The 15,430-nt window shown below is 42.8% G+C and overlaps 1 protein-coding gene across 1 annotated transcript in view; it reads right to left on the bottom strand.

Moving 5' to 3' along the window:
• Window positions 1-15,430, bottom strand: part of mgat5 (alpha-1,6-mannosylglycoprotein 6-beta-N-acetylglucosaminyltransferase) — an 82,865-nt gene that overhangs the window by 32,373 nt on the left and 35,062 nt on the right. Inside the window, exons 5-9 of the mRNA XM_069675216.1 lie at window positions 15,139-15,210; window positions 11,574-11,735; window positions 10,542-10,711; window positions 8,453-8,587; window positions 2,260-2,393 (exon numbers count right to left, since the gene is read on the bottom strand). Coding sequence (XP_069531317.1) covers window positions 2,260-2,393; window positions 8,453-8,587; window positions 10,542-10,711; window positions 11,574-11,735; window positions 15,139-15,210 — 673 coding nt within the window. The remainder of the gene's footprint in view (window positions 1-2,259; window positions 2,394-8,452; window positions 8,588-10,541; window positions 10,712-11,573; window positions 11,736-15,138; window positions 15,211-15,430) is intronic.

Raw genomic sequence — 15,430 nt, 5'->3', positions numbered from 1 at the left:
ATGTCATCAAGCTGCTGAAGTGTACAGTAAATAGATCAAACCTGACAGCAGTTGAACCCTTACATGGCATTCTAACCTACAGGGAAGGTTAATTATATTATATTTCCAAGCCTACAGCTCTCCTGATTATAAATGACTCGTCCGAGGAAACAGAGCCAACTTGACTAAGACTCACAGCCTATTCAAACACATATAGAACACCAGAAAACACTCGCTGTATCCAGATTCTGAAATAGATTAATGAGGTCGATTTGGCCTTGTCTTGTCTTATTGGCCGGAGGCCACACGCTCCCAATTCCCCCACCCAATGATTTATGGAGCACTGCCTAATGGTAACAAATGGACCAATCCAGATCTAGGATAAATTACCCACTAGCACCTGATTTGTCCATGTTACATCTACATTCAATAGATGAGTTGTATTCAAACATGACATGTCATATGAGGTTTGAGCAAGTTTAACTACAAACACAGGCACAAGTTACTTGTGTAGAACCCTCTAACCCTGCAAAGAGCAGTTCATTTGGCTGGACATAAAATATGCAGAGCGCTAACCTGCCTGAAAGATATTTATATCAGTGCCAGCAAGGAAAAGGCACAAGGACAATCTTAAAGTGTCCAAACTACCTGGTGTATGACCTTTATTACTGTCGCAGGAAGAAGGAAGAAGGCTAGAACCCCAAACGTCAGCTTCCATAGTTACCGTATTGGTTCAAATATAAGAAAGGGTTTTGTTTTTCTGTGACATACATCTGAAGAAGTGGGATCATCTTATATTCGGGATCTAGACTTTTTAAGGCCAATATGTGTTAGTAGACGTCAGGAGACGGCTTACGTGTCAAGCGAGTGCACCCCTCATGAAAGATGGAGCGACACGGTGATCGTCTTGAACAAATGGCTTAAAACTAGCCAAAGTTAACCAACAACTGAGCTGGCGTAATGATGCCAATGTTAAGAGTTGTCAAAGAGTACAATGTCCTTTAATGGCGAGCCCAAAAAGATCATGGGCCACCGGGCATGCAGTTTTACCTAACAGTTGGTGACAGAGAAGATCGTACCGTGGTCCTGAAAGCGGCTGCTTCCATGAGATTGATAAGAGTGAGGGAGTGTGTTACTGATAAACAAATGCCAGTTACCAGGGCTGTCATCCAGCTGTTATAAGACTGCTCTACAAATAGACCTCCGTTCACTTTGATTAGTTAATGATTTATTGCAAATTTTAAAGGAATTTTATTGAATTTAAATGGAACAATTTAATATATTAAAAGCAAATTTGGTCTTCAGAAAGCTTTAGGTAAGGTGCTGTGCGGCTCAGAGGGAAAGAAAACTCTCTCGTGCCTGGTGAAGTGATGCCATTCTGCGGTTGTAACACTCGTCCAAACCGCTGTGCACTTGTTTCACCGGCGATATCATCTAACCTAGCGACTCTTAACTGGATTTTGTGTAAAGCCCCCAGTGTGTTCTGAGAAAGACATACCCTATCAGCAGACAAAGGGCCTATTCAGGAGCGGGGGTATTCTGGATAACTCCGGGGCCTCACCTCACAATCGGGGACTGCAGGGGTAACATTTCACTTTCTCTTAGCCACGGGGAAAAGGTCAATACTCCAGAGGGGCCGGCTCCCCTCTCCCTCCTCTGCCCGAGCCGCCGCCGCTCATCCGCCCCGGCGAATGCAATTGACTCCAGTTACAGAGCGAGCTCGCAGTGGGAGCGATGCACACACACGGAGCAATAAACCCCCTACGTCCTACATTCATAATCACAGTAAAATGGAGAGCTGAGTGTCTGACCTTACTTCCCTTTAATCTGCTTGATGATATTCCATTAGCGAGCAAAGTGCTGGGTTTTTCAAAGCGTCTTTAATGTGTCTTTTCAAAACCGTCATTCAAAGGAGGAAATCTAACTGGAACTGCGGGCTTCAGAAACAGCCTATGGTGTTATGAACGGCTTTATACTGCAAGTAGTCGTGCTTGGCGACTCGTCGTATTTACACAACAGACCGGGGAACTCGCCGTGGTGATGAGATCTGCGAGTGTGATGTGGAGAAGAAAGCCGGCGTTAATCTCGGCCGTTCAGCACAACAAACTTGGACAGATCAGGGAGCTTTTTCCGCGGTTAAACTGTTGACTCGAGAGGACAAATCAACCATCAAAGTGCTCGAGCTTGTTGTCACTGTATAAACAGAGACAAGTCCTGTTCACAGTTTCCTTTTTAACTGAAACTTTCAGAGCTCTACTGGAAAGAGTGTGTTAGACTTACGGAACATGGTGTTGAACTGCTGCGGGTTGAGGTTCCACTTCCCCCACGGCGTCTTGTGACCCTTGGCTTGGGCGTAGTGCGCATGGTTGAACTCCGGCTCCGTCCCGAACGAATCCAACACCCGCAACATGCACCTGTGACACCAAACAAACACAAGGGTGTGAGCAGCCGGCTCCATGCCATATGCACTGAAGCATGTATAAAATGTAAGTTTGCTTTTGGCTCGCAAAAGAAATATGGAATGTTGTTGTGTTATGTGCAACAAGAAAAACTGCTCACACCTCGAGCACAACAAGAAACTGTAGTGAACCACTACAAAGTGAAGTCAGCCACAAAGCAACACAAAGAATAGGTCTATGGCTGCTTTATTCAACACCCAATAAAGCCACACCTGTAAGTCTGAAGACTTTACTGTCTAAGCTGTAGCTGCAGTAGTTGGATAGAGCTGTAAAGCAGCATGCTGCAGAAATGTGCACTGACTTTTATTATGGATTATTTGAACAGCCAGTTTTAGTTGGTCAGTCACAACATTCTACTGTCTACAATTTCTGCACAGCAGACAGCTGTTATAATGAAACAGTGTTGCTATGGAGGCAGTTCTGATCATTGACAGTATGGTTCTGATCCAAACTGATACCAGGACCACTTTCAATCACATTATTTTGCAGCATTAAAGAATGTTTGAGACCCTGTTGACACTTTGTCTAGAAAAGAAAAGAAAAAAGTAAGAGAGGTTAAAAGACTAAGAGCTGGTTAAACCTGGCTAAAGCCTGGTTAATCAAAAAAGGAAACACACTCTGCAGTGACTCAAAAGTCCAGTTCAGGGTCCACTCCTTCTAAAGCGGCCCACTTGCTGTACATTATTCCTTCCCTATAGGCCAGTTTAAGGGCTAAACAACTACATCAAGAAAAAGGATGTTATTGAGGTTTACTTCATTCTGATTAGTTAATCATGGCATTCCGAGGTCTGCTATTTCTCGCTAACATACCGTTGCTATGAAGAACACACCGTTGCTAGGGATAATTACACAATCCGGAGGACAAACTGCTATCATTTCAATCCGCAGAAAGAAGTCCGGTAAGGGCCTGTGTCCTATAACAGCGTTTTTCTCAATATCCAAGCGCTTCTCACCATTGTTTACTGTTGCTAGGCGACGAAAGTTGTCTGCCGGTATTCCGCTTCCCTCAGTGGTGATTGTTAAGTCTGTTTTAAATTGCTGTGTGTGCTTAAAATTTGCTTTTCTTCAAGGAAATATAAGAAAGAAAACCTAAACAATGGAAAGGAATCATGTCCTGGCATTAGCAGCGGCTCGAGACCTGGAAATTCCTTGCTGCTGAATGTTGCTAAGTGCCACTCATGGGGATTCATGTCGGGCCTCTCTTTAAATAACATAACAAAGAGTCGGTCTAGACCTGCTCTTTTTGTAAAGTGTCTCGAGATATCTTTGGTTATGATTTGACGCTATACAAATAAAATTTGATTGATTGATTGAAATTGTACCCTCAAAAAAACGGAAGGATTAGCTTTTCCTCCGCCATTGTTGTTGACAAAGTTGATATCAGAAGTCCCGCCCCTTCTTGATTTTGATTTGTCACCACCGTTAGTGGACACAGGCCCTGCTGTGAATTTGAATATGAACAACTCTACACAGGAAAAAAAAAACTAGAAATAGAATGCCTCCACTCTCAGACTGAGTGATAGTGAAACTGGTCTTGAGGAGGTGTGAGACTGTGAATGAGCATCATGGCCCACTCAAAGGTCACAGCACAAGATTAATTAGACGACAACTAGAAGAGGGAATTGTATATATGCAGATAGCCTCTCGCTCATGACCTTAAACTCCACGCTCTGCATTTACTGACTCATTGATACTCGCCTCTCTTTGCTAGACGCTGGTTTCCTTATGTCTGCTAATATTAATATGTCGCCTATAAAATTGATGCATCTATTTCTCCCTTTCAAGCTATTCCTATCCCAAAATGTTTAGATTCTACAGGCCAACTTCAGCCCACGAACATTATTTTCTTGTGGGAAATTAAATTAAGCGACTCCTTCTTTGGGTTCACGGTAGAATACTCGGCATTAATCATACAGTAATGGGAGGGAGCCAGGTGTAAACAGGCTTACATTTACACACACAGGCATCTGCATCTTAAAATCATCCCCTCCCTCTAAGTCGCCGCCTCTCTGCCCAAGCAGATGCTGTGCAGCCGCAGCTGGCTGTGCGAAATGTAAAAGGTCCAGGGAGAGGAGAGAGCTGCGATGCACATTCACCATGAGGAAACTTTAAGCAGAACAACAACAACACATGCCATCTCCACTCGCTCCGGAGAAAAACAACCCCCTTCTGTCCCCAGTAGATATATCCTCAACAGATGGGGAAGTGCTGCTGGAGTCATAACATGATGTAAATATGGCTGCAGTGAGGCTTTCCGCGTGTATTCCAAGTCCAGCGAGCTGACAGTGGGAGTCATAACGTGGCAGGAGCCAAGGCTCTTCAGCTCAACAAGTGTGCACTTAGTGACACTTGCTGCCATATAACAATCGAGCTGAGCTGAGCTGAGCGGGGATGTTGTTTTCAGAGCAAAAGTGTTATTTCACAATAATGTTATCCGCATGACGAGGTCACGGGGCCTCTCCTCCCATGACTGCTCCCATGTGGAATAAACAATAACTTAAAAGGTTCCATATGGGGCATTAAGAATCAGCGATCAGAGGGGGATTTCTGTTATACATGAATCTATTTGAAGGATTGGAACATGTCGGCGCATCCCTGAGGCTGAACTCAACAGCTGGATGGTAAAATGAGTAAATGAACTGTCATATAATAGCATTAGGCTGAATTACTTCCCGACATCAGGTTTGGTTTTTACAAAAAAACGTCATGAGGAAACCACGGAGATGAGAACATTCTGTAATCTGTTGTTGATTCTTGTACTGGGTTGTCATGCAGCTAATAAAGTCTGAATATTTTAAGTTTCTCTGAGAGCGATAAATGTTATCCTTTATTTCTATTCTTCTTCAAAGACATGAATTCTGTTGTTATCTTTTATAAGTATTGATTGGTAACAAATTAACACCTATAAAATGTCTCATTGTCATAATCTGATTAGATTGAAGAGGCATCCATGAGTGCTGATATAGAGAATAACAGAATAGCAGTGGGGACTTTTCACTCTGTGTATCACTCCACCTCAGCTAGGCCTTCTGAATATTGTTAACTGCCGTTACAGGTGACTGTGTATGTTTACACTGCTCCAGCTGGTGCCTCTGAATCACACAGCTGACACTAACTTTAGTGGTTGCTTGATAAATGAACAGATAAAGGTACATGACAAAAAGCAGGTGATCTGTGGTCACCTGTAGACACAGTGAAGGATAATGTTTGGGTTGCTCGGCAACAACAGCCCAGTTTCAGTTAAGTTGTGGAACTAGTTGAGTTGATGAAGCATGAAAATTATCTCTACTATTTGCTGCTTGTATAAGTGTTTTAACTGTATAGAAGCAATATCACACTCGAGGTAGTGATGGTGTAACTGTGGCCTAGTGCCTACGACCCAATCACTGCTTAGAGAGGGGGAATTATGCTGTTTCACATTTTAAGACATATAATGTTACAATGTTGGATGTTCAGACTAAACGTGGCTGAAGTTTCAAATCTGGAGGTAAAAGTATGTTGGAGTAATCCCCTGCTATCAGTCTGCAGGCTGTTGTGAACGCCAGGTTTTTTTCTACACGCTCCCTCAGCAGGCTTTGGAGAGCTGGCCAATAAGAAGAAAGTGGGCTTGTAGGGGGCGGGGTTTCTTAAAGAGACAGAGCCTGCACATAGCACCAGCGTGAGTATTAACTGTAAATTATGCTAAGCTACTCCACAGGTATCCCAAACTGAAATATGAAGCTTAATATTAGCATAATACTCCCCCCTTTAAATATCTTAAGATTGTAATATTATACTTTAGTTGGCTGTTTCTTTATTTTCATGACTTCTACATTAGAGATAGACTGATATGTTTTTTTCAGGGCCGATACCGATACCGATTATTAGTAGTCAAGGAGGCCGATAACCGATATTTGAAGCTGATATTCATTTGCTGTAAAAGTGAAAATATTGGCGTCAAAATTTTGAATAATACAAACTCCAACACTTAACTTTGTTTAAATGCCTTTAAGCATATGCATCAGAGCCAAAATAACCCAGTTTTAAATTGATCTCTTACCGGCTGTCGAAAAAATAAATAAATAAATAAATAAAAATTAGGGGAAAAAAAAAAAAGGCCGATGCCGATATGCGTCAAAATGCGGAATATCGGCGCCGATAATCGGTCTATCCCTATTCTACATGGACCGGAATTAGCTTTAGCCTCAGTGTTTATTACATTATTACATGGCAGAGTTACCAAGGTAACGTGGCCAAATGATTGTTTTTAAAGTACCTGTATAACATTCCGTCAGAAACATCAAAGGATCTACCAACTCAAGGAGTTGAAAATGCTAACAAGCTAGCTATAGCTAATAAAATGAGAGCTCATTTCAGACTGCATGATTGATAAAAGACCCATTGTTTAAAACCTTTTGAAGTTCTGCCAGCATTATCTACAATGTCATAATGAAAAGCTTCACATGCCAGTAACCAAACTGTAAAATAGCATCCGCATACTACAATGTGCGATAACACAAACGATGGAATGTCGCTGCCTTTATATCAGAAACACCACAAGTGACTGTGAGCATTAATGGTGTAAAGACATAAATCAAAAGGCAACCGTCAGAAATACAAACAGTGTCGTGTCAACGCAGACTGAAAAGAACAACAAAGAGAGGGAAGCTTGTCCGGTTCATTCCTGTATTTCTGTCAACGCCATGAACAACTGGTTTACGGTGGCAGACTCGGGTGAAGATGACGCAGCACTGCCGATTATTGGATGAAAGGATTAAATGAAATAGAACAACAGGGAATCATTGGCTCAAGTTTATACCCATAAAACAATAGCTCAGAGTATTCCCACTCCTCTGGAGTAGTATGAAACACAGTGATACAGTACCGTAACACAGTTTGCCAGAAAAATACTAAGGCAATAACAAAGCGCAGTAATCACAGCTGGGCCTGACAGACGTGGTTGCTTTGTCCCTGAACGCACCAGAAAACAAGAACAATAGCAAAAACAGTTTCTGGGACTGATATGCAAACAAATCTCAGTCCTTAGGATGCATTTCTCCCTGACAAAAGAGGGGATTGAAACACTTTCACAGAGGGATTCTGAGGACACAAAGGCAAGAAATCCTGTTCACTTACAGGAAAGTGGGTTTCACTTTGACAGAAAGGCCATGCAGGGGAACTGACAAGGTTATAATTAGCAAAAGGAGAAATGTACAGAAGATTGGACAGCCAAGGTCCTCTCTCACAAAGCTCCTAAAACCCGGACAGTGACATAAAGTGCTCTGACAAAAGGCGTTCAATAATAGTGGGAGAAATAATACAGAAAGCAGCATCTGTACCCTACATTAAGCCCGGAGGCTGAATCAATTTCCTCAGGGCACAAAGAGAGCGGATGCAGCATAAGGTGTTACCTCGCCAGACAAACAAAACCTGGTGACAAGCAGGAGGAACCAGCGGGGCCATTAGTGTCCGCAGACTTATTGTTCCTTCTCTTTTCCCGTCAGTCGGAGGTGATGAGAGCTTCTCACAAAACAAACCAATACAGTCTCATCCACAGTCCTCAGTGGAGCTATCAGAGACAGAATAGACTTGGCGGATGAAAATATCACGAACAACAGACGTAACTGCCGCCTTTTGGGAGTTTGTGGTAATGTTTGAGCAGAAAATAGACTCGCGCCAAGTGCCAGACAAACCTCAACCCGACGCCCTTTGTACATGTAAGAGAAGCTGTTAAACCGCGGTTGGCAGCGGCAACAGGAGGTTAGAGAACTGTACAGATTACTGAATTAGCCGAGAGGCTGACAAGACAATTCCAAGAAAAGTGATAGTGAGGCCTTGCTCGAACAAAGAGTTACAGTGCGAGATAATTAAGTATCAGTAGCGGGGTTTGAAAGAGACGGAGCATAGTCAGCAAAACCTCCCCGGGGAAATAACGGTGAAGATAAAACTGTAAGTAAAGCAGTCGCCATCTTGAAATTGTGTTTATTTGACCATACAAGCTGCTTTAACATTAAATAAAACACAAATGCACTTACTGGTAGTGGACCCAGGACGGTCCCAGCGTCTTCTTAAACTGGGTGAGGCCCACAATGTCAATGTAGATGAGCTCAACTATCTTGTCCCCCTGGGTCGGGCAGCTGGACTTGTTCCCCATGACCTTGCGCATGATCCTGGAAGGAGAACAGTCTCAGTGTTAGTCCAATAGTGTTCTTATTTGCTCCCACTGTTTACCAATCTAAAAAGCGGAGGACAAATATTTGCACAGGAAAGGACAAAAAGTAGAAGAAGTAAAAGGGCCACCCCGCTGATTTTTATAATTAACTAATGTTGCCATGGTTACCTTACACATCCTATGCAAATTAGATACAATTAAACTTTGTTATTTTCAAACCTGGGCCCTATGTTTACATGTTTTGGTGGCAAAATGACGAGAGATGGACTTTAAGTCAAAGAGTAAGATCCGTTGTTTAACCAGAAACCAGCTCTCTTCAAAGCCACCAGACTCCATTGACAAAAACAATTTTACCTCGCAGAACACAAGAGTTGCTGATGGTCTGCCGCTGCCTCAATAAGTTAGTTTGTTTGTGGTTGTTGTGTGGTGTTTTAAAGGGTTAGTTCGGCTGCGAACTAGCATGTGTTACAATGTGTAACGAGGCAGCGGGAGACCAGCAAGTCCCGTGTTCTGTGAGGTAAAATCACTGTTTTTCTTAATGGAGTCTGGTGGCTTTGAAGAGAGCGATCTAGCGGCTGCTTCTGGTTCTGTGTCAAAGGTGGTGTTTGATCCGAACTCTCACACTCTATGTTATGCGTTGGGTTTGTAGTAGCAGCTCTCCTCCTTTGCTTCAGACTCAGTGAAAATCAACCAGCACCGCTGTTTTGAGGCGATGCTTGACACTTCGATGTGCCTGTTTTTGGTGCAATGCATTTGATTGGCGTCTGGTCCAAGTCAGTGTTCTTTATAGCTCACAATATCAGTAGATAAATATTTTACTCAGTAAGGGATGGATGTACAAATTATTCAAAACATACTTAAGTAAAAGTAAAATTCCTGACTTTGAAAAATACGCAAAAAAGCTACTCAAGTACAGTAACGTGAGTACTTGTAATCCGTTACTTCCATAGTGAGGACACTACATGGAAGCTAGAGGATAGGATTACTTATATCCCACACTGACACTGATACAGTACAGATTTGACTGCTGTGCTTCAGTGAATATACACCTGAAGTAACATGAGTCGAATCAGTGGGCCAAAGACAACAAACAAATATGAGAAAAATAAAATGAGAGCAGCATTTGTTTACCCTCAGTCAAACAGCCTTCTACTACGAGGTTGATGGTTTAACCAAATGAAGAAAAAAGGCGCTTTGACTGTAAAGCCCTGCTCGTCTCAGGTTGCATTTGCATGAAGACACAATGCAGCAGAGATGCTGCAAAACTGTTTTTTTTCCTCATCGAGCATTTATTCCGCCCCTTGACATTCTCTGACCAAAGCATCTGTTGTGCAGAAGCACATCTGGATACAACAACCATTACTGGCTAAGGCTGTGTTTGGCCTGAAGAAGCACTTCATTGCTTTGGCATCAAACTATGAAAACGTCAGTTGGGTAAGAACAGATTAAAACAGTTCAAACAGTTAAAATCGATGCATCAGAACCAGGTATCCCATCTTTCTATTGAACATAGGAATTTGGGTGTGTTATGCTAGTAGCGGCTAATGTAGCATGCTGATTCACATTTCAAGACATACATAAATTTTTACAATGTTGGATTTCCAGACTAAACGTGGGTAAAATTTCAAATCTGTAGGTAAAAGTATGTTGGAGTAATCTGCTCTGAACGCCAGGTTTCAGACTGTTTTTTCTACATGCTGCACTTTGTGACATCACAAAGTTTCTTAAAGGGACAGAGCTGATTTAGTTTCTTAAAGGGACAGAGCTGACTGAGTCGTTTCAGGCAGAGGCTGTATTAGGGCCTTCACAGAGCACCAGTGTGAGAGAGTTTTTTAAACGGTAAATTATGCTAAGCTACTCCACAGGTTTCAAAGAGTGAAACAGAAGTTTAAAATTAGCATAATATCCCACCTTTAAGGCATATCATAATACTGAGTGTGGTTGTTACGTACTCTTTGAGCTCAGCCAGGGAGGCTGAGATGCGCACATCATGGCCCAGCAGGTACAGCGTGGTTATGAGATCGCTCCACTGGACCAGCTCTCCCAATGGGCCGCCGCTGAAGGCGTTTTCTGCGATCTTGAAGCCCGATTCCTTGGTCAGCAGGCCCAAATGCACCAGGACCTGATGGAAGTGTAGATTTGTTAAGATTTAACTAAGGAACAAAGCAGTTCAACTTTTCCCCTGCATGCTATTAGATGCACAGAGCACTTACAGTGAGCAACATATGCAACTAAACAAGGAGGACTTTCAGTTGCTAAGGGGAACACTGTGTTCCGCAGCAAGTGTAGGAAGTAATAGGGGACTGTGTTTGAAGTGACCGACGCATTTTTCATTGTTGACAGCCAGCCGCCGTCCCAGAGCGCACAAGTCAAGGATTAATATGTGCGGATTAATATCCAAAAGAGATTAGCGGCTGAAATAAAGACCTGGCTTTGAATGTATCTGGACTACGAGAGGAAGAACTCTTTGATTAATTATAGGCTGAATAGATTAAACCGAGAAAAGTTAGGAGGGATAGGTAGGACACCGACGATAGATAAACAGATGGATAACCGAGGGTTCTGGTTTCTCGTATCCTCCGCGTTGCTACAGGGGATGCTGCTTTGCATCAGCACCAAGGTATCATGGGAATGTGATGTGAATTATTCACAAGGCCGGTGGAAAGTGTGGAGTACATTATTCAGTGCTGGGAGCCGCTGCCAGCTCGGGACACAATTGAATATCCATGTCAGTCCGTTCCCACTGCCATTTCTCCCCTGAGCAAAAGTGGGGCGCTCTACAAGTGTGTGTTTGAGTGTGTGTGTACCCGGGGCGTGCGTCTCTGCAGGGTAAGGGGAGGTGTGTTCAGAAAGTTCTTGACAAGGTTACTTTACTCTCTCTTTTCGGGAGGTAAATATTAAAACGCAAGCTCTATTTATATTCAGGAGTTATTCTTTCACAGTGTTTCCTCTCACACCTCACTTAGATACATGCTATACCCCACCTTCTTCCTCCGACGCCGCGCCAGGTTCTGCTTGGCGGCCAGCGAGCGGATGGCGCTGACCCACGGCTCGGCCATGCGTTTGATCCTCAGCATCATCCAGCGGAACTCCTCGCGCTGCGACATGACGCGGTAAAGCTCTTCGAAGCTGGTCCGGATCTCCGCCTGCACACAGAGACGAAACACACGGGTGACACAACACAGTTAGTGAACGTACGCTCGTATTGAGATGATAGTGTTATGACTAAGGGATTTATTTCAAAGCTGTAGCTGTGGAAAATTAAATTATGTTTAATTTGTTATCCTGCTGCGTTCAGTTTTTTATACTTCTGCTGCCGCTGCCGTGACTGCATCTCAGTGGGATCTTTAAAAATATATCTGATCTGATTTTAAGTCGCAATATTGACTAACCGCTATATCCAAATGGCTCAAGGGCTGCTTTCTTTAAGGGAGATCCTTCTAGCCGTGATGAAACTAAGCCCCTTTTGTATAAGTCAAAGTCAGTGCTTTCTCAAGGATAAAAGGTTTATCCACACTAACGGACTCCTATATTTTAGCGCATTAGACGGGCAGATAGATTAAACGGATAGAGAAAGAAAAGCAGTTGAAGACTATTTTCCCACATGTCTCTCTATAATCGTCAAAGTGATTCTGCTGAGGTGATAATAACCGTAATAAACTACCAGAGATATCGGCAGAAGCAAATTATGCTTTTGTACCGACAACTTAATGTTTGAGATCTCTCCTGAGAGAAAGCTATGAAAGGAAGTGTAAATCTTTGTAGCGACAACTGTGAGGGAACAAATACTGACAACAAGAAATACTGGCTGTGTAGTGGATACATCAGTGACACCTTAGGCTGGAGACTTGCTTTTAAATACGCGTGTGCATGATGGCTGCCGCGTGTTCAGTATGCAGTATGCACACGAGCAGTAGGGGCAGTGTAGCGGCAGAGGGGAGGTGACAGCAGGGACAACAATGGCGGAAAGTTCTGAAAACAGCGACATGCAACATGCCTGTCAAAATAACTGGCGACAGATGAGATGCATATAAGAAGTAGGGATAGACCGATTATCGGCCGGGGCGATTATCGGCGCCGATATTCGGCATTTTGACACATATCGGCATCGGCCTTTTTTTTTAAATTATTAATCCGACGGCCGATAAGAGTTCATTTCTTTGCAAATTGTATTTGACTTTGTTTTATTTACTTTATAAAACTATTTATTTATTTATTTAACTTTATAAGAGATGCTGCTGACCCTGGGAACTCCCTGTGCTTTTTGTTTGTTTGTTTAATAAACATATGCTTAAAGGCATTTAAACAAAGTTAAGTGTTGGAGTTTGTATTATTCAAAATTTTGACGCCAATATTTTCACTTTTACTGGAAATAAATATCGGCTCCAAATATCGGTTATCGGCCTCCTTGACTACTAATAATCGGTATCGGCCCTGAAAAAAACATATCGGTCTATCTCTATTAAGAAGTCAACATGGAAGCCTGCAAAAGTATATTGGATCCACTGAACACGCCATCATGATCTCAGGGTTAACACTATAGTCGAGTGTCGCCATGTCTGTTGTTTACATCCCGCACACACAGTAGTTGCATACGTCCTGAGCTCTCTGGTGAGCCCTCTTTAGTTATCCTCCAGTAACACGCTTAGTGCATAGCCAATTCTTCGCTCATGACGCAGCCGGTTGTGTGCACAAACGCAAGGTTAACAAGATGAGGTCCAAACCTAGCGTGTGGCTGACCGCATCAGGTCAATGTCGCTCACTCAGTCAGTCACATACAGACTAGAGATAGACCGATATGGTTTTTTCAGGGCCGATACTGATACCGATTATTAGTAGTCAAGGAGGCCGATAACTGATATTTGAAGCCGATATTCATTTGCAGTAAACGTTAAAATATTGGCGTCAAAATTTTGAATAATACAAACTCCAACATTTAACTTTGTCTAAATGCCTTTAAGCATATGTTTATTAAACAAACAAACACAAAGCGCAGGGAGTTCCCAGGGTCAGCAGCATCTCTTATAAAGTTAACTGAAAATTTTAATAAATAAATAAATAACTTCCTGAAGTTTTATAAAGTAAATAAAACAAAGTTAAATAAAATTTGCAAAGAAATGAACTCTTATCGGCCGTCAGATTAAAAAATAAATAAATAAATAAAAATTAAAATTTTGTAAATTTAAAAAAAAAAAAAGGCAGATTCCGATATGCGTCAAAATGCCGAATATCGACACCTATTCGGTCCGGCCGATAATCGGTCTATCCCTAATACAGACCCGTGTGGTCAGCCAAATAGCAAGAACATCTCCGGCCTTAGAGCTCATTCAGAGAAGAGTTTATGGAGGAGAGGAGGTTTTGTTCCAGGACACATAAATGTCCAAAGGTTTAGTTATTTGATTGGATTGAAAAAGAATCACCCTTTAAACATCATATTGCTTTTTTAAGCCTTTCTTGTGTTGTTAGAGTGGTAACTTACTGGAGGTCAAAGTAAAGCTGAAATGAAACTAGGGCTCAATCACAGAATTTGTGAGTCACGCTACAGAAGAAAAATAGCACAAAGAGGATTATAAAGCCAAAAAATAATGCTTTTCATTCATGTTTTCCAGATATTGAAATTAAAGGAAAAAAAGGGAAAAGAAGGGGAATTGGCCGGAGTCGGCGAGAGAAAGACAAAGTGAGCGAAGGAGAAACCACAGCGCCATTACCAGCTGCTAAGGTGGCTGAAACAAGGCTGTTGCAGGGCATTAGCATCCCTCATCACGACAGGAAATCACTCCCGCGGACTGAACCTATTAAAATCTGGGCCTGAATTAAAATCTCCAAAGCCTGTCAAATGGCATCGCCCCACCACGGAGGGCTCAGTGCTGTTGATGCATCCAGAGAGGGGGATGAAGAGTGCTTAATATTGATTCACCCGCAGCAGAAGGGGGAAGGGGGTGTGTTCTGGAGGAGCGCTGATACGGTGGACTGTGCAGAAGCCTGTCTGCCCGGAGAGGCGCTCTAAGTGGGATTTGAGTGAGCTGCCGCATTGGCAGGGATGGAAGATCATTATTCCAGATTTGTCCCAAGGTCCCGTCACTCCGGCTTTGGCGTATGCTCGACTCTTATGCCATCGAGGCATGTCGACATCGGCCTCGTTTGCTCATTTTATAACACAGCAAGTCAAACTGTTCTCTTATTGGCACGAGTGTTTCTTAAACATCTTATTAACGAGCGCTTTAATTGTGTCTCCACGTTAAACAGGATGAAGTTGGGTGGCTTAGTGTCAAGAGGGACGAAATTACGCTTGATGTCACAAACACACATACAAGCCTCATTGACTTTAATACAGTCGAGCTGCTTGGCTTACAAGTGTGACATTTAACATGTAATCTGACACCTGAAAAACATCCCACACCGTGTTTGTCTGAGAGTGCAAGGAGGTTGTTGCCGTGGATACACGGTAGCTACAGATTATGATAGCAGCAACTCAAAGTATCACAAGTGTGTTTAATTTAAACCAACAGTGTAGACGTGTGTTGATACAAGCTGTTGTGTGTTTCTCACCTGTCCCCTCCTGTCTATCTCCTCAGTCAGAGTCTTTGTCCTCCAGGGCAGGCGAGGACACCAGTTCTCCACCTGTCAAACCAAAAACACCTGTTTAGTCATGGATGACATGAGCTCCACTGTTACCTGCACACATAAGCATACAGGTTTGACACAGGCGCGTGCACGGCTGTTCAAAGTAAGAGACTTTATTAACAATGTTTGCAAAGGGCGGAAATGCTTGCGGTACATGTGATTTGCATAAAGCGCAGTTTAATACGTTTTGGATTCCAGGCTGTTTGACATGTGTTTG

The sequence above is a fragment of the Semicossyphus pulcher genome, unplaced genomic scaffold (assembly GCF_022749685.1).
Source record: "Semicossyphus pulcher isolate SPU_LCO1_2020_fin unplaced genomic scaffold, fSemPul1.0.p SCAF_24, whole genome shotgun sequence".
Lineage (NCBI taxonomy): Eukaryota > Metazoa > Chordata > Actinopteri > Labriformes > Labridae > Semicossyphus > Semicossyphus pulcher.
Note: the sequence above shows the minus strand (reverse complement) of the source record. Positions and strands in the feature narration are given on the sequence as shown.